This window comes from Diceros bicornis, chromosome 9, assembly GCF_020826845.1.
Source record: "Diceros bicornis minor isolate mBicDic1 chromosome 9, mDicBic1.mat.cur, whole genome shotgun sequence".
Lineage (NCBI taxonomy): Eukaryota > Metazoa > Chordata > Mammalia > Perissodactyla > Rhinocerotidae > Diceros > Diceros bicornis.
This window is the reverse complement of record NC_080748.1, coordinates 35,362,852-35,383,111: the sequence shown is the minus strand read 5'-3', so window position 1 is coordinate 35,383,111 and position 20,260 is coordinate 35,362,852. Positions and strand designations below refer to the sequence as shown.

At 37.6% G+C, this 20,260-nt stretch overlaps 1 protein-coding gene across 1 annotated transcript in view; it reads right to left on the bottom strand.

The window, feature by feature from the left end:
- SUGT1 (SGT1 homolog, MIS12 kinetochore complex assembly cochaperone) overlaps nt 1–19,969 on the bottom strand; it is a 39,448-nt gene extending 19,479 nt beyond the window's left edge. The window contains exons 1-10 of the mRNA XM_058548269.1: nt 19,856–19,969; nt 19,707–19,764; nt 12,101–12,191; nt 11,337–11,406; nt 10,510–10,580; nt 6,051–6,104; nt 5,643–5,659; nt 3,886–3,920; nt 2,155–2,251; nt 1,260–1,367 (exon numbers count right to left, since the gene is read on the bottom strand). Of these exons, the coding sequence (XP_058404252.1) occupies nt 1,260–1,367; nt 2,155–2,251; nt 3,886–3,920; nt 5,643–5,659; nt 6,051–6,104; nt 10,510–10,580; nt 11,337–11,406; nt 12,101–12,191; nt 19,707–19,764; nt 19,856–19,893 (639 nt within the window). The 5' untranslated portion in view covers nt 19,894–19,969. The remainder of the gene's footprint in view (nt 1–1,259; nt 1,368–2,154; nt 2,252–3,885; nt 3,921–5,642; nt 5,660–6,050; nt 6,105–10,509; nt 10,581–11,336; nt 11,407–12,100; nt 12,192–19,706; nt 19,765–19,855) is intronic.
- Nucleotides 19,970–20,260: the final 291 nt, after the last annotated feature.

Sequence of the window (20,260 nt, the reverse complement as noted above, 5' to 3'; positions counted from 1 at the left end):
TTTATTAAACAAATTCTACACTATATGGATGAGGCCAGTAAGACAAAAACCTTGATATGATTTCATCCCTTTTCCCACTTTCTATCATCCATGCAACTCTGTTTCCTATCTCTACGTCATAAGTAAACAGTTTTGTACTTTGTAATCTTCAAATAGATAAACAGACAGATCATTTTTAACTAGACGCAAAAATTACTGCTTTACTTTGCATTTCCTACTCCAACCCTCTGCAGATGTCCTCTTCTTTCTGCAGGCCCAGTTACCAGTCTTCATGACCCAGACCAACCCTGACTCTATTCTATGAAAGGAAAATTCACGTCTTTGGAACTTAAACTCAATAGTTAATAACTTTTGTTGCAGGATATGTGTATTAAAAAAGGTGTAGTAATGGAAAGAGTCTACTTATATCATTCATTCTCATTAAAGTCACCATATCCTTCATACAATTTTACAGATGAAGGACTTCAGAGCTCACAGTCCATATCCTTTATTTTTATAGATGCAAAAAATTATAAATCAATCACTTTGTGACTAGTCTATAAATTCACAGGGCAAGCAAAGAACTAGAGTCAGATTTTTTTGATTTTCAGTTCAGTATTTTTCCTACTAAATTATACTTCTACCTACTATATCTTTTGATTGATATTTAAAATATTCCCTGAATTCTCATTCTATTGCACATTTTTACTTTTTAAAAACAAAAAGAAATCTAAAAATTATATATAGTTACTCAAACAGCAATTTAAATTATTCATTAATTCACCATAACAAACTAACCTAAAACTCAGCTGAACTAAAAAACAAAACAAAAAAAGAGCAGATTCATCTTTAAAATAGTTTGTATTTTTAACTGCATAAGGTAGGGTGAAAAAAGTATCTGTATATCAAAACAGGCCAAAATGACAAGTTCAAGAGACAAGACATTGTCAGTATCAAATCTTAGAGAGGCTGATTATGTCTTTTTTGAAAACCTCTTTATTGAGAAGTATTATACCTATCTTAATAAATATACATTATACCTATCTTAATAAATATACAAACACTATTGAGGTTAAGGAGACTTGTAGACTCCACTGTCCTAGAATTTTGGGAGGAGAAAAAACTGTTACTCAAAAATTATCATTCTTATTTACCTGTCCCTTTTAATTCAAAGATATGTGGCTGAAAGGATCTACAGGCTTATAATCACATGGGTTACTACTTGACCAATGTTTTACTTTGAAAAGATTACTACTGACAACCCTTTTCAATTCTCTTACCTTTGTTGAAAGTACTTTAAATGTGCTCTGTTCCGGTATTATAGGATGAAGAAGTTTCAGTTTCAAATTGTAATCCTCTCCAGAAGGAAGTTTCACAAAAGCAGATAACTAATGAACACAAAATTAGCAGCACATTTTATAAGTTTATTTAATGAAGGGTAGAATACTTAAAAAACTGAATATAATTACAGAATTTCAATATTGCTGCAGATTATTTTAAATACTTTATATGGAATATCAGATTTAAGAACCTCAAAATAATCCTTTTTTTTCATCTGGTATCTTTCACATGAATTCCCATATACATAATTATATAGCAAAAAAGAGTATATTTCATAACACATTTAACATTTAAATCTCAAGGAAACTCAAGACACAAGAGCAAAATGATACAGTACATAACAAAAGAATTCTTGTGTAAAACATCTAGTTCTACCACTAACTCTCCTAAATATCTATCATAATATTTTCTACTAAGTGCTAAGATACCAAGTTATTAAAGGTCATACTCATTTAACATGGTTAGTAAATCCAAAGACACATAAATCACACAACAAATAAGCAGACCTTTTTCATGAAGTATACCACACAAATGTAACCAAATCACATGTCTTATCTATTTGTCAACCAAGTTCTGCTTTGAATTCCAAATCTAAAGAAAAAGAAAATAATGCACATCTAGCTATAACCTACAGTATACATATACTTGTCTCAAAACTTAAAATGATTCAAATTGAAAAGGAATACTTCAGATTTTCATCAGCATTTTCCACATCATCTCAGGAAGAAATGACATATATCTGATAAACTGCTATAGACTATTCTGTAATATACTATATTTACAAATAAAAGTATTTAATCTCAACATAAAAAATGGTTCAAAGACTATAATGACCTCTTTTTCTGAAAATTCCACATTTACATCATTCTTCTGAACATTCTTGATCATAAGTGTAATGATTACTTGAGATTCTGTTTGATACCAGTCATACCTATTAAAAAAGAAGACAGAAACTTAAAACAGAACTTCTAATTTTCTTAAAAGTTGTTGCTTCTTTACGTTTTGTCAAGATAAAAACTACAATCTGATAAACAACAAGAGCTCCACCTTGAGGAACAAAAGAGCAAAGCAGCTATTGATTCACAGAAACAATTTTATATAATTAATTTCCTACGATCTGTACTAATGGAAGAGACCAATAAGAGAGATGACGCCCCAAATCTTTCCAGTGGATTTAAATACTTACATGATTTTCTGGGTTCTGACTTCTATCTCTAATACCACGGTACTTAAGCTAATGTTAAAGATAAGATTAATTCTAAACAGCTAACAATTACTATACATCACCAATAGTTTTATACTCTCATTTCAATCTAACACCAAGAAGAAGTAAACACTTCTATCCCTATTTTACAGATGAAAGAAATCTAAGTTCAGACAAGTAAAGCAATCGGCCAGTCAGTGGCAGGTGTTACACTGGACCCACATCAGCCTGACTCCACACTCCAGAATCTCTTAACTAAAGATGCGGACAAAAAGCCCTGAGCCCAGGGAGCAGAAGCAAGTGAGCTAAAATTAAAATAATTTAAAGTTTAACTCATTCTGGCAGGCACAACATTAAATACAATATTTTTCTTCAATCTCAAGGTAGAAAGGAAGATTAATGTGCCTAGAGCTTCTAATTATGCGTATATTTCCCACTGAAAGCTCTAAAAATGCAGGGATCCTCACTGTCATATTAGACTATATTATAAACTCCATGACGGCAGAGCTATTAAATCTATCCTACCACTATTACATTCCCAGGACTAAGCACATTGCATGGTACACAGTATACTTATTAAATCAATGTTTTTTGCTCCAAATACCATAATTATTATTTGATGTTTATGTGCCCTATTCCTGCTGCTGCCACCACACTAATCAAAGTTCCTTTGACTACTAGGTATTTGGAGGGTCATCTTGTATCTCCCCAGAAAGAACATGAATAAATTGCTTTGTTTTAACATTTCCAAGCCATTTTAGGTAATTATGTCAAAAAGCACCTTGATTAAAGAAATGAACTTTAAGAATCTCCAGTTTCCCTTTTAAATTCAGTGAGAACGCAATGCTCAATGCCTTGGTTCTTTCTGTTACAGTCCTAAGAATATAAGTTGTACACATGGCTAATGAATAATTAAAATAAATTCAAATACTTTCTAGACGCTTATTTACTATTACCCTCAGCAATGGTCACTTTCAACTTATGCAGAATTATTTTATGAAAAATTTACTCCAAGTATAAAAGGCAGGTAAAATTACAATTTTATCAAGCCTAATTTATTTACCTGTGTAATAACAACAACTTAACTGGAAGAAGCTCTCCTTAATATATGGAAAGGTGACATAACATGGAATCAGGTGAAGCAAGCTTAAAGTTGAGAAGTAATTTGAATTTAACCTTAATATGAACACTAATATTAATCAGTAAACAGCCTTAGAATTAGTTTTTCAGGCCTGTAACACAATTTTTTAAAAAACTAAGAAACACTTTAAATCACAGGTAAGGACTTGCTTACTATTCAGTGACAGGGTCTTTTTCCCTTTAGGCATATTGATCACGCATTATAAAAAAGAAACACTTACTTAATTTTTGATTGATGAGTCCGCTGGGATGCAGACTAATTTTCACAAGTTGAAAGAGAAAGATTTTTACAAGTTAGTTTAGCAACTGTGTATTAAATGCACGTATTATTAATTTACCCAGTGCTATAGTTGCTCTGACATGGAATAACTACATGAAAACGTCCTTCAAAGACAAAGCATAGTATCCATAATTGTTAATACTAGTCTTCACAAAAATTAGACTAGTCAGCATTTTTATACTTTTCAGTTTCAATTTCAAAAAATAGTTTTATTCTAAAATAAAAACAGCATAAAAAACAGAAAACTTTCTAAAGATATGACTGCAAAAGGTTATATATAAAATGTCCAGTTCCAAGATGCAGTAACTCTCTAAACTGAAAATAACAGTAGCATTTAAAAAAAATATTTGTACGAATATAGTATATAACCTTCAGGCTTAACAATGGCATCTAACTGCTCTAGAACATATGAACGAATATGGCCTCTCTGCAACAAACATTCCACAGTGTCCATCAAGGAACAAAGTGACTCCTGACCAATCCATACCTTCCTAAACTACATGTGTGCCAGTTAAGGCTATGTAAATAAGTAAATCTAAAGAACCTGCCCTGGCTCATAGGTGGCCTCTAAGTTGTCCCTAAATGAGAAGGAAAGAGATGGAGTTTGCAAGAAGAAAATAAGTAAAACTGTTCTAGAGATCTGAATCTAACTCAGAATTACTCCCCAGTGTTAAGTATTGAGAAACACCTAAATCTAGATGATATCAAGTGGAGATACAGACTAGAACACCCAAATATTATAAAACCCAGACAAAAATACAAGCAGGTGAAGGAAGCCAACTTTTAAACACCTCCCCCAATCCATTCCCCACCCATCACCCCTAGGAACAGGACAAGCCTGGAGGTATAGGAATAGCCAAACAGGGCTCACAAATCCCAGTCACATTATGCACATATCTTGCCTGATGCTCACAACCACCTGCCTGAAGTAGATTAGCTCTATTAGGCTCAGTTTACACATGAAGAAAGCTCAGAGAATAAGTGACTTTCTCAACGTCACAATGTAACTTTGGATGACAGAGATGTAAATCTTCCTTTACAGATGAAGAAAGAGATTCAAAAAGGTTAAGTAATTGCCCATAAAGAGAGTTAGGATTACACAAACATCTGATCCCATCATTCTATTTCTTGACTAAATATGTAGATGACTGCTGCTAAAAGCCATTAGCCATAATTTAACTGTGTGTGTTATATATAAACCTAAGTTGGTTTAAAAAAAAAAAAATCAATTTTCCTCAACTCCATATGTATTAAAAAACATAACTTTTAATAACTGAAAAGACTTGAAAATCTTCATGTCCAAAACAACACAACACTGAACTAAACAGACATAAACATTTCCAAATTTTAGTTAACCTTTGTGTCTTAGCACACCATAAGCCCTGCAAGTGCTTCCAAAGCAGCAACTGTTTAACATCTAATATGATGATTTTTCACCAAAGAAAAGAAGTAATCATCCTGACCACACTAAAACACACAAATCAACTTGAATCACAAACTAAATGCATTACAACAGCCCAATAAGTTTCATGACTGTAAGCTTCTAAATGGTATTATTTCAGTTACTAAAGGAACAAGTAATTAAATGAAATTGCTTAATATTTAATTGAGACAAAGCTCATTCTGAGTCCTGTCTCAAATATATTTGGTAATAATATAATAGGGTAAAAACATGAAGGATACAAACTCTGAACTTACCACCTCGGACTGTGATCCTATTAAAAACAAAAAGAAAACATTTTCAGAAAACAGTACATTTATAGGCAAAGTTACATACACCATTTCTATAGCACAAACATACTGATTAAGCAAACCAATTCTCCATATGTTCCTAATAAAGACAAGTGGTTTAATTTTGCATTTTGGAGTCACTTTAGACTCCTTGTAACTTCTTACCAGTAAAACCACTGCAAAACAAATCCATCCACCTCTCCCTTTCAACATAAACTAGGCTAAAATCAGAATACCTCTGGAAATACCTATCTAAAGGAACATGTACCATTTAAATTATAATTTATAAAGTTAAAAACAAATTTGTTTAAATCAAAAAATGTAAACATTCACTTCTTTTTAAATTGAAAGACCATGGGAAGCCTGCATGCTTACCATTCTGAGCTTCTTGACACCTTTTAATCCAGACAATGAAATCAGCATCTGCACCTAAGAGAACACAAGGACTGTAATATCACTAATCTGCACAATCTAACATATTCATTCAAAAAATAATTACTGAACACCTAACTATGTTCCAAACACCATTCTAGGCACTGGCGATTCAGCAGTGAATTAAGCAGATAAAAATACCTGTCCTAACAGAGCTTACAGCCATCTTAATGTTACAGCTATTAATATATCAATAGGTTTAACATTTAGTTGTTCATCCTTAAGAATTTTGATTTAAAAAAAAAATTTAGTTTTAACCATAGTCAACCCTACTGGTTCCCAGATACAGATAATCTACATATCCCCTCATCCCTCTTAAAGGAGCTTCCTCCTCACACAACAAAATCATACCTGAATCAGATTCCCAATATGCCATCAATTAGGGTGGGGTGGAGGCCTGGTAATTGGCAGCTGGGCTGAGGTCCAGAAGCCTCTCTCTACCTGTCTGCTCTCCAATGCAGCTACCTATTCTGTCTACTAGTCTCTCAGGGGCTTTACTTGTTACCATGCCTTTCCTACCAACACCAAGAAGCATCTTTATACTTTGTGGAATTCTGTCATATCTCCAAGTTCCATGGCATCCAAGAGACTACAGATGGTGAATAATATATTTACAGATAGCAATGTAAACATGTACATAAGCAAATTATTCACCTCTGAAGACTCAGAACAATTAGAGTCACAAGGCCAGAAAAACACGATGTTAGGAAAAATTATTAAAAGTGATCTAGGCCGGCCCGGTGGCTTAGCGGTTAAGTGCGTGCGCTCCGCTGCTGGCAGCCCGGGTTCGGATCCCGGGCGCACACCAACGCACCACTTCTCTGGCCATGCTGAGGCCGCATCCCACATACAGCAACCAGAAGGATGTGCACCTATGACATACAACTATCTCCTGGGGCTTTGGGGGAAAAAATAAATAAATAAAAATATTAAAAAAAAAAAAGTGATCTAAAAAAAGGTTTACTAATTCAAGCTAACTGTAGGCAAGATTATTCTGAAAAATAAAAAGCAATTAAAAATTTCTTTTTTATTTTTCTGAGGAAGATTCACCCTGAGCTAACATCTGTTGCCAATCCTCCTTTTTTTTCCCTTGAGGAAGATTAGTGTTGAGCTAACACCCATGCCAATCGTCCTCTACTTTTTGTATGTGGGTCTCCGCCACAGCATGGCCGACGAGTGGTGTAGGTCTGCGTCCGGTATCCAAACCTGCGAACCTAGGCCACCAAAGCCGAGCGCATTGAACTCAAACACCACGCCATGGGGCAGGCCCCTAAAATTTTCTAAAAAATGCAGTTTTCTATTTCACTAATTTATAGATGAAATGCAACTACACAGGCCTTAACTCATACACACACACACACATTCATTCTAGTGGTGAACAATTACAGTCATGTGCCACATAACATTTCTGTCAAGGATAGACTGAATACACAACAGGGGTCCCATAAGATTAGAAACATATAGCCTAGGTGTGTAGTAGCTATATCATCTAGGTTTGTCTAAGTACTGCAGAAGAGGAAGAAATTTTCCTCTACCCTACTAGGTTCTTCTCGCTGGTCTAAGAATTAAATTGACATGAGACAGACTAACAGGAGAAAAACAAACAAAAGTTTAATAACATGTATGCATGGGAGAAACCCAGGAAAACCAAATTAACTCCCCAAAATGGCCAAAGTCCTCACCTGAAATACCATCATCAGCTAAAGACAAAAGATGATGTTGGGGGTCAGGAGAGTCAGGAACTTCAAAGGGAAAGAACGCAATTCACAGGTAGGTGAAAAAAAGCAAACATATAGAAAACAAGTGTTTGGCCACACAGAAACAGAAGAACACAGAGGGGAGCCCAACAAACAGGCTTTTCTAGGTTCCTCTGTGTCTACTACCTAGTTCACGTTATGCTGAGGTGATAGCTCCCTTCCTGAGACAGGTTTTTATATCTGAATTCTTAAAGCCAGTTAAGGGGGAGATAAAAACTTTGTGAGTCTTTTGTTTCCTAAAAATAATCAGCCTAAAATAACCCTCATGTCAAAGAGATACATTTTGGGGTGGCAAATTTTGTTTCCCTTCAGTACACTCTATGATGTTCACACAATGACAAAATCGCCTAATGACATATTTCTCACAACTTATCCCTGTCCATAAGCAATGTACGACTGTATATCAAAATCCTAGACTTGAAGAAGCTATTATTCAATTTAGTCAGTAAATAAAACCAACCTTCCTACCATACAAAGGGAAGAAAAGGTAATATTCTGAGCTATAAATTTTTTATCCTGATAAAAATGAAAGCCTAACAGTTTAACATAAATTTTTCTGGAATTAAAAGACATATTTGTTTTTATTTTTTTAATTTTATTTATTTTTCCCCCAAAGCCCCAGTAGATAGTTGTATGTCATAGCTGCACAGCCTTCTAGTTGATATATGTGGGACGCGGCCTCAGCATGGCCGGAGAAGCGGTGCGTTGGTGCGCGCCCAGGATCCAAACCCGGGCCGCCAGCAGCAGAGCACGCGCACTTAACCACTAAGCCACAGAGCCAGCCCAGACATATTTGTTTTTAAATTAAATATCCTCAACAGCAATTTTACCAAAGAGCAGACATCTTCTCCTGAGGTCACCTCTCAAATAATTGCAGGATAAAAGTCAATGGCATGATAATAAGCTATTACTTAAGGAAAGAATGTAGGCAGGGAACTTTCAGTTGCTCTAAAAAGATAAGGAATAGGGCTTAGAAATCTAGACGACGGAATGTCTCATGACTCATCAGAGTTTTCAAATATATATCAATACATTAGATAAACGGACTCTTCAGAATTTGCTAAGAGTGTAGATATGCTGGCTTTCTAACTGAATAACCATATTATTCATGCACCACACTTGGGATAACCAAGTTTGAGAACAACTCCTATTGTCCAGATCTCTTCTTTCCTAATTTGTAGGTTCCATTTGCAATGTTGGGCCTGACGTCCTTTCTCAAGTAGGTATACAGCATACAAGCAAATATTTAAAGCAGTAGATGGGCCGGTGCTGTGGCTTAGTGGTTAAGTGCGCATGCTCCGCTGCTGGCGGCCCGGGTTCGGATCCCGGGTGCGCACCGACGCACCGCTTCTCCAGCCATGCTGAGGCCGCGTCCCACATACAGCAACTAGAAGGATGTGCAACTATGACATACAACTATCTACTGGGGCTTTGGGGGAAAAATAAATAAATAAATAAAATTAAAAGGAAAAAAAAAGCAGTAGAGAGTAAATTTTTAAAAATATAAAAATATAATCATACAATACTTTAGAGCAGGTTTTCTCAACTTCAGCACTACTAACATTTTGGATCAGATACTTCTTAGTTGTGGGGGACTACCCTGTGCATTGTAGGATGTTGAGCAGCAATCCTGGCTTCTACTCACTAGATGTCAGTAGCACACACCCCCCCCCCAATCCACTAGTCATGATAATCGAAAATCTCTTCAGGTGCTGCCAAATGTCCCCAGGAAGCAAAATCAGCCCCAGTTAGGAACCACTGCTTTAGAGATTCTGATAACAGTCTATCATAACAGAAGATGATAGTATACAATTAGGATTATGTATTCTATTATTATCTATGAGATTACTTACAACCTCTGTCTTTTAGTATTTTGCAGATTTTTTTATTCTTTGCTCTTACAATTTCTATTTATGTGCATAGATATTCATACTGCTGTGATAATTTTCATCTAGTTCCCTCAAAAAGATGACATTAAAAACTCACAGTACTCTTAAAGCTCCACATTTCTTCTATACCCTATCATAATTTATCCAAACTTACACTTCACTTTTCAATAAATTCTTTCTTGTAAGATTTCCTAGCTCAGCAATCTGAATAACTTAAAATGAATAGACTTATGTTACATGAGAGCAAATTGAACTTTCACTTGTCCATTAGAAACAAATAAAGCCAGACTAAAAAGGAGCACACTGAGTGTTTATATGCAGTTTTTACCTTCTAATGATAAAGTTTATCTGTGGTTTAAATGCTAAAGAAAGGCCAATTTAATCAATTTTCCCCCTTCCCCAAAACCCCAGTACATAGTTGTATATTCTAGTTGTAGTCCTTCTAGTTCTTCTATGTGAGCCACCACCACATCACGGCTACTGACAGATGAGTGATATGGCTCCGCGCCGGAGAACCAAACCCAGGCCGCTGAAGCAGAGCATGCCAAACTTTAACCACTAAGCCATCAGGGCTTGCTCTTAATCAATTTTTAAGTAAACTCAAATTCTCCAATCAACACAGAAAGTTATTAAGAGGAGGAAAAAAGGTGTTGGGTTACTACCATTAGCTTGAGATTACACTAACAAAATTCAGCTGTGGTATTTAAGACACATAGAAGCGATTAGAGATTATTAACATATAATTCTAATACTTACTATCTAATTTCTGTCCTTCTGTAAAAGTTTCTAGAGCAGCAGCATAGTTTTTTTCATGGTATTCACATATCCTGTATGAGCATATTAAAAACAAACACCACACACACACACACACAAGATCATGAAAAACAGCCTTCCAAATAAAAAATCCTAGTATTTTCTCTATTGTCAGAAGAAATAATTTAAGTATATTTTAATAACTATAAGTTAGTAAGTTAAAAAGTATAAGTTAATATTTAGAAAATAAGAGATATTCTAAAATACTCTACAGTAACATCTAGTATAATCCCCACTAAAATCCAATTTGGAACTCTTTTCAGAAGGAATATCTTGATTTTAATTGTATACACTTTTTGTTCCAAAATATAGCTATACTAAGTAATTAAAGAAGCTTCTTACTTAAAGAATAAAGTCACACTTATCAACAGAAACAAGCTGGGATATAAGGTAGACAGATACAGAGTTTTCATAGCATTAAATGTAGTCTGTCCAGCTTGGTTAAGGATTAGATGTTCTCTAATCAGTTAAATACAGTAAATTCTAAATGATGAACAAAACAAGGATTTGAAATCCATCAGTTTCATCCATACCTTGCAGTTACTTCAATCATCACTATTTTAAAACATACTAACTATATATATCCTATCTCATACTGCAGTTAATACAATAATAGAAGTATAAATTATATTTAAAATTGAATCCTATCTCAGCTATAAAATATACAAATACAGAATTTACTATTTCTATAAAGCCTACAATTAATTCATTCAACAAACTAAACACCTACTATCTATAGTCCAGATCCAACAAGAGTAGTTATTGCATACCCTTTTCTCAGCATAGCAGTGGAATTATTTGGATTAAGTTCAAGCGATTTCTTTGCATCAGCAACGGCATCTGTATATGAAAAAATGGTCAGTTTTTAGTCAGTTATTTACAGATCCTAACAAACATTACACACAAAATTTGAATCAGCCTTAGATTTTTAAGTTTTCAAGTTGGTGAAACGGACAAATGGTTTTAAGTTAGGAAAAGCTAATCCAAGATATGATTCAAATAAATATAACCCCCATACCTTCCTGTTGGCCTAATATTTAGCTTCCTTCCGAAAGCTCTTCTGTCAGTGAATAAAGCTCTGTGTCACAAAGTTCATCTAATTTTCTCACTAACATCAATTATGTAATTTGACTCAAGGTGTTTAACTTTTCCCTACCCAGATCTTCTATCCAGAATAATTAAAGTAGCACAATAGAGAAACACATTCTTTTTGTAAAAATTGCAAACGAGAGCACTTCATTTAACTACTCTGTAACATAGTAAATGTGATGCTATTCTTTGTTAGCACATCCAAAAACTACAAATGAAATCTGGATAAATTCTCCACCCACTGAAGGAAGAATAGATACCCATAAAATTTAAATGAGTGTTGCTCAACATCATGTTTGTCACGCTTCAGCTACTTCCTCTTGCATGAAAGACCAATTTAAAAATCCGCGAAGATAATCTCTATTTTATTAGACTTGTTGTATCTTGGGCAAAATTTATAAGAAACTTATGAAGAAGAGACAATATACTTTGTAGGAAAAGTTACCACAATAATTTCCAAGAAGAATGTGACAATAAGCTCTTTGACAATAATACTGTGCATCATCTGGTTTCTGTTCCAAAGCCTTAGTCAGCTCCTACAAATACAAACATGTTGAGTGTCAGTAAATGTTTTTTAAAAGCCATTGAAATCTAATTAAACATGATTTTTAATCAAATAACCCATTATCATAAGCAATTTGGAGGAGATAACAGGGAAACAAGCCTGCAGCTTTTCTTTGCAAGATCAATCTCTCTCCCTCTCTTCTCCCCCCAAAAGCCTACAATCTAATGTAATATCTATGTAAAATCACTTAGCAGTTCCTGGCCTATAGTAGGAGCTCAATAAATGGTAATTATTGTCACCTCATTTATTCTGAAGAGTTTAGTTGATATACATTGACCATCACAGATTTTCTCCTTCTAATTTGGAGAAGACTCAAAGATCATGTAGAATTTGAGATGCCTAGAAAATGTGAAGCTGTCCAATAACAAAAAACTGAAAGTTAAATCTAGAGCTCAGGGAGGTTAACAGAATCAATAAATACACAATCAAGCTTACCCGGCCCTCTCCTATCCTCTGTCAATGGCAGACATCCCTAAGAAATCACAGCATTCTGTTGAAAGCCCAGATACAATATCTCATAGATAGCTACTCTCCGTTGATCAAGAGTTAACATTAGAGAGATTAAAACTTTTGCCACCCGGGCCAGTCACGGTATACAAGTGGTAGCGGAAACAATAATGATGCAAGAAGAAATAGCATGATTAGTGAGGCCAAGGACAAACGCAGGAAAACAGGAACACTTTGATTCTCTCTCCATTGCCCATACACCCTAGGGATTTGGCAGTTTTCTTAAAAGGTAAAATTATTTCAATAGCAAACGTGTGTCACTGACTTGGCTTTAACCCAGTAGCGTGAGTCTCACAAAGCAATATATACTATACTTGGTAATCACATACGTAAAATCCAATACACCTAAAATCCAAACCACTTTTTACCATCTTCATCCCTATCATCCTGATCCAAGCAGTAATGAAAATCAGATCTTATTACTATGTCTCTGCTTAAAACTCTGCAATGCCTTTGCTGCTGATCAGTGCAAAAGCCCAAGTCCTTACAATGACCTGTAAGGCCCTCCTTGATGACCCTCTGCTAGCTCTCTGATCTTTTATCTCTTACTATTCTTCCCTTTGCTCCTCCATTCTAGCCACAATGGACTCCTTGCTGTTCTTAAAACGCCTCAGGACTCTGCACATGCTGCTCCCTCTCACTAGAATGCTCTTCCCCCAAATATGTACAGAAGATTCATTCTCTCACTTCCTAGTTAGTGACTGTGCCAGAGACAGGATTCAAGTCCAGGTCTAACTCCAAATCGAATTTTAACCACTAAACAATACTGCCTCTTGGTAACATTTCGTTACTCCAAGTTTCTTTCACATACCACTTGACATTCGTATTAACATAATGTTTTCTAACATTCTGAAATTCCTAAGTTAAATAATACCATCTTGCACTAACTTGCAAACAATTTTGAAAACAGCTGATAGCTTCTTGAAAATCTACTCAAATATATCTTCATACCAAATTTTCTAGCCTCCCCTCAGCAAGAAAATAGGTATATTATGGGTCAAAAAGGCTTTTATAGATTATATTAATATCTGAATCACCAATTCAAAAAGGTTTTTTTTTTTTTGGTGAGGGAGATTGGCCCTGAGCTAACATCTGTGCCCATCTTCCACTATTTTGTATATGGCATGCCGCCACAGCATGGCTTGATGAGCAGTGCATAGGTCTGCACCCAGAATCCAAACCTGTGAAGCCTGGGCCACTGAAGCAGAGCGCACGAACTTAACCACTACGCCACCAGGCCGGTCCCTTCAAAAGTATTTTTTTTTTTTTTTAAAGATTTTATTTATTTATTTTTCCCCCAAAGCCCCAGTAGATAGTTGTCTGTCATAGCTGCACATCCTTCTAGTTGCTGTATGTGGGACGCGGCCTCAGCGTGGCCGGAGGAGCGGTGCGTCGGTTCACACCCGGGATCCGAACCCGGGCCGCTGGCAGCCGAGCGCACGCACTTAACCGTTAAGCCACGGGGCCGGCCCTTCAAAAGTATTTTTAAACACGTTACGTAACAAACACTGGCGTACAAAGGTAAATAAAATATTCCTTTTCCTAATGAGTTGGGTAAAAACTTCTGGATTTCAAACAACCAACCTGCAAACGACCTTTAAAAACACAAACTAATTGTCGGTTAAAGAAGACCATTTATGATGATTCAGTTAAATAAATTAAGCAATTGACTTATCAGGCTGTTAATAAAAAAAAGTTACCAAAAGACTACTGAGCACAAACTGAACATTATGACACACAAACTTATAAGAAATGAATAAACCACAATAAAGTTTATTTTGAACATGCAATATACAGCATAATAAGATCAGAAAAAGTGAAGTTAAAATAATGATTTGTGGTTGTCTTAACTACATCTGACTTGTGGCATGTTGTCAGAGTTCTACTGTTTCTGTGACAACAGTTGCTGGCTGCTAGAGTACAAAGTGACTAGAGGGAGGTATCTCAAAACGCAAGGACTTCAGTGTCAATATTTGAATCATAGTGGCAAAGAGCAATTAGTTAATGCAGACCTATGAGAAACTTACCCAAAGATCCACTCAACATAAAACGAGTTTTGTTACAGTCAAGCAATTTATAGTTCTCAAAAATAAAGAAAGCTAGTGAACTATAAAATATAATTACACTGAAATCCTTACCAAGATAATAGTGAAGGAAGTACCCTGATAACCCAGAACAATAGGGAGAAAAGCTTCTTTTAAGACATTAAAATTGTTTAAGACTTGGATCCTAGAAAATGCATTTCCAAATCTTTAAAGTTTTAGTCTCTTTTAAAATGCTACTCAACAAGGTAACTTAAGATTAAAAGCAAAAGCAGACTGCTCAGACTGACCTAATGTTTGAAAGCCTTTAGCTCTGGGTATCTCAACTTGATTCCACTTTCCATTTTCTTCCAGCCACAGCTAATTCCCAATCATGGATAAACAAGAATATCAACCCTTCTCCCTTCCTAAACTACCTAGCACTGTTGGAGAAAAGCCACGTAACCACGCAGACCTGATAGCTACACTCTCAACAAAACTATTTTTGGTCAGTTACTTCAAAGTCAGCTACCAAACCTTTAATAATATCACACAACCCCAATCCTACCCCAGCTCTAGAGGATGATCTTGGTGCCCTGAAACCACAGACTTGTCACTTCTAAACTGTATAACCTTGAGCAAGTTAATCTCCTTAGTCTTAGCTTCCTTGTTAGTAAAATGAATACCCATCTCACAGTTATTACAAGAATTATGGCAGGAGTCATTTAACATATTAGAATGCCTACCACATCCCAGGCACTACACTGAGAACAGAGGTAAACAAGATACACAAAACCCCTGCTCTCTTGAGGCTTACACTGGGGCCTGACTTAGGTAGGGTGGTCAGAGAAGACAGTTTCTCTGAGGTGGTATTTCAGCTGAAATCTAAAGTGATGAGCACCTCCAAGCAACACAAGAGATAGGTCAATAAAGAGTACATTTAAGCAAAAGAAACTGCAAGTCCAAAGGCCCTCTATCAGGATTGAGCTTGACACATTCAATTAACAGAAAGAAGGCCAGTGTGGCTAGAACCTAGAGAGCAAAGAAGCTACAAGATGCCTAACTCAAGGGGCTCATCTTGTACCTTACATTACTTATCTTCATAACAACCCTTTCAAGTAGGTCCTATGTAGCCCCATTTTACAGACGAGAAATCTGATCCAGAGTGATAACAGAAACTCTCCTGAGGTTCCATAATTATCATGAAACCAGGATTTGGACCCAGGCGGTCTGATTCCAGAGCCTGTGCTCTTAACCACTGTTCATACTAAGCCTCAAAAGAGTCTCATAATTCACATACAGTCGTGCATTGCTTAATGACAAGGATACATTCTAATAAATGTGTCGTTAGGCAATTTTGTCATTGTGCAATCACCCCAGAGCACACGCACACAAACCTAGATGGTATAGCCTACTACACACCTAGGCTAGATAGCACTAATCTTACAGGACTATCATTGTATATGTGGTATGTCATTGATCAAAATGTTGTTATGCAGCACCTGACTGTATATGTTTTCTCTCCCTACTGAATTGAGACTTCCTCTGTAAAGTTTTTTACTTCCCCAGTTAGCCTCTACTCTGCTATGCTCTTCAGTGTACTTGACACACCACTCCATTAGTGTACTTATCTTATATCTGTCTCCCCAAAAGACTGCCAACTCCCTTACTGTACAATCTTTTCAACTTTAGATCCCTCCTTCCCAGTACAGCATTCACCATTAAAGTACACTGTTTGTTGAATGAATGAAAAATGTGAGTCAGCTTGATTCAAACACTTCTCCTCTATTCCTCATTGGATAGTCTTATATAAAAATGTAACATTTTAGGGGCCGGCCCAGTGGTGCAAGCGGTTGGGTGCACGGGCTCCGCTGCAGCGGCCTGGGGTTCGCCGGTTCAGATCCCTGGCGCACACCGACGCACTGCTTGTAGAGCCACGCTGTGGAAGTGTCCCATGTGGGGTGGAGGAGGATGGGCACAGATGTTAGCTCAGGGCCAATCTTCCTCAGCAAAAAACAGGAGGATTGGCATCAGATGTTAGCTCAGTGCTGATCTTCCTCACCAAAAAAAAAAAAAAAAAAAAAAAAAGTAACATTTTAACTGATGTAGTATCAAGTGACCTGAATTTCAAATACTGTTAAACCAGCACTTGGGAAAATCTAGGAGGAAATAGACTCTCACTTCTCCTCAAGGTTCCAGCGCTACTTATTATTACCAATTATTTAGTAATTAACATTTACCTGTTCATCTTTCTGAGAAGGTCATCTCAAGTTTTAAAAAGAACATTTCCTCAACACAGCTGCTTCTTATCATGATCATCCTCCACACCACCAGTTTCTGATTCAGGTCTGCAGTGGGTCCTGAGAATTTGCATTTCTAACAAGTTCCCAGATGATGCTGCTGCAGCTGGTATGGGGACTGCACTTTTGAGAACCACTGTTCCACAGTACTAGACTAAGAGTCAGGAAACGTGTGACCTAAGGCTCCCATTCTGCCTCTAACTGGCAGTATACATCTCTATGACAGATCACCTGGATTTCTTGGGGTCTGTTTTCTTCTGTAAAACAGATGGGTAAGGAGTACTGGACTACAGGAGTCATAAGGACTTTCAGTAGACGGGGCGGGGGGGAGGGCGGGGGGGGTGGTGGTGGAGGTGGAGGGGGGAGCCGGGGGTGGTGTCCAAGAATTTGCATTTCTAATGAGTCCCCAGGTGATGCTGATACTACTGGTCCAAGAGCCACACTTTAAGAACCAAGGTACAGAAGCTAACCACATTCCTACTCTATGCAATTTCACTCCTAGTTATATACACCCAAAAGAAAGGAGTGCATGTGTTCACCAAAATACATGAGAAAATTCACAGTGGCTTTATTCATACTAGCTAATAACTAAAAATAACCCAAATATCCATTACTAGAATAGTGCTATATTTATAAAATGGAATACTATATAGTAACAGAACTACCATTTCACACAATAATATGGATGTACCTCACATAATGTTTAGAGCAAGACAGAGTACCCACACTCAACTAAGTACCTAGTTTATGATTCTGTTTATATGAAGTTCAATAACAAGCAAAACTAACAGATGGTGATGGAGGCCAGAATAGGGGTCACCTGGTGGGTAAGGGGAATTATTGGCTGGGAAGAGGCAAGAGGAAGCTCTGAGGATGGAAGTGTTCTATATCCAGCTGGGTGGTAAACACGTATGTAAAACTACAACTTCATTAGTTGCAGACTTAAGATTTGTGTTATTTACATCTATCATACTTCAAAAAACAAATTTAAAAAGTAAAATAAGTGAGATGGAAAGTAACAATGAAATTCATTACATTAATATCCTTTAAAAGCAACTTTCATATAAACTGTATTTTCAAAAGAGGAATTGGGCCTAAAAGGACCATAACAAACATAGATCCTGAAAACTAATAGCTGTCTAGCTGACGTAAAGAATTGTGGAGAGGGCTGGCCCCGTGGCTTAGCAGTTAAGTGCGCGCGCTCCGCTGCTGGCGGCCCGGGGTTCGGATCCCGGGCGCGCTCCGACGCACCGCTTCTCCGGCCATGCTGAGGCCACTTCCCACATACAGCAACTAGAAGGATGTGCACCTGTGACATACAACTATCTACTGGGGCTTTGGGGGAACAAATAACTAAATAAATAAAATTATTAAAAAAAAAAAAGAATTGTGAAGAAATTCTCAGTGCCTCCTGTAACATTATTCTAACACTGATCCCAGAAGCCTCACTAGGAAACATCACAGCACAACTGACTAACCAACGACTTTAACTGAAGGCCTAAATACCCAGATCCAAAAAACACACTGACCTAAAAGGCCCTACGGGACCTAGCCCCTGGTTTCCTCCACACCTCATCCATTACTCCTCTTTCATCCCACTCTAGTTAAATGTGCCTTTTTGCTGCTCCTTGTACAAGCCAACTTCATTCCTACCTCAGGATCTTTGCACTGGCTCTTCTTTCTGCCTGAAATGCTCTTTCCCCAGAGCTTCCGAACTCATTCCCTCATGTCTCTGCTCAAATGTCACCTCCTCAGAGAGACTCTACTACCCACGTGGCAAATTTCTTTTAGAAGTCATAACTAGGAAAATGGTTCTCTAACTCAAATTGCTAACCTTGCCTATATTAGATTGTAACAAGGAAACAAGGTTTCCTCTTTTCTGTGCTTCAAAGCAAGAAACCTCTGGCTACATCTTGTGACCCACTGCATCATGTATCCTCAGTTTAGATTCTCTTTATTACTTTTAATTAGTATTTTACTCTTGCTCTTATACTTTCCTTTACAGCTCTACAGCCTTTCACTGCACACAAAGTACTGTGTAAGTCAATTAAATACATAAAGGAGATTCTAATCCATAGCAATCAGTGCCTTGCACACAGCAACTTCCAAAATATTGTTTCGATGAATAAACAAATGAGTGCGTAATGAATAGTGACAGGACATCTGGAACTTTTCAGGGACATACGGGAAAAGGTTTTTGTTCCAGTAGTCTGAGTTCACACAGGCACTTAGCACAGCACCTGTACGTGAGAATGGCAAGAACGATGGTCAAATGAAAAACCGAATTAACAAGTATCATCAAGCCTAGATTTCACTTTTTCGTCGTCACAAATGCCATTTAAAAAAAAAGAAAAACCCTTTCAGGCCAACTATGGATGTCAACTATGCCCCCAAGAAACAGAGGTCTTTCTAAGAAGCTGCAAGGATGCAGGAAGGGTCTAGGAGTAAGAGGGGACAAGAAGAGGGATCTAGGGTAACGGGGCCACTGTGGGTCAGAGAAAGGAGAGGCGGAGGCTGTCAATATTAGGGCTGAGACACAGGGAAAACGGCAGCCCGAGTCCCAGAAAGGCAACGCTGGGAAGAGGCGGGGTCGGCCAGAACCCGTCGCGGCCGCGTTCCCCTAAGGAGGGTGGAGGAAGCTCAGACCGGCTCTCTCACCTCTAACGCCGCCTGGGGGTCCTCGTCGATCAGAGCATCTGAGAAGCTCCGGAAAAACCTGCCAGGAAAACAACGACTTCAGCACGGCTCACTAGCCGAGGAGAAAAAGGGGATAAAAATACACAGCAAAGAGAAGAAAAAGCACGCACCTCTGGGCTGTTGCAGGTCCTGCTGCAGCCGCCGCCATCCCTAACACTCACGGGTACTGCAGCTGGAGCTGCTACTACAGAGGTTAACAGCTTCGTCGCCGCCCAAGGAGGAAACTTCTGGAGAAACACCAACCGCGCTTCCGTCCTAAGCAGCCAACGAGCAGCCACACAGTGTACCGCGGCGGAAGGGGAGGCGAAAAGCAGGCGCGGGGCCGGCTGGGACGGTGGAGGACCAAGTCTCCCGGCCCGGCCCCCGGTCTCGTGACCAGCGCTCCCAGTTCCCGCCCCTCGCAGCCATGGTTACGGAGGCCTCCGCTGTTCACGTTCCCTCCTCTTCGCGCGTCCGCCCTCCCACAGAGCCTTCCGAGGGAATAGCTCAAAAGCGCATTTGGAACGTATTGTTAT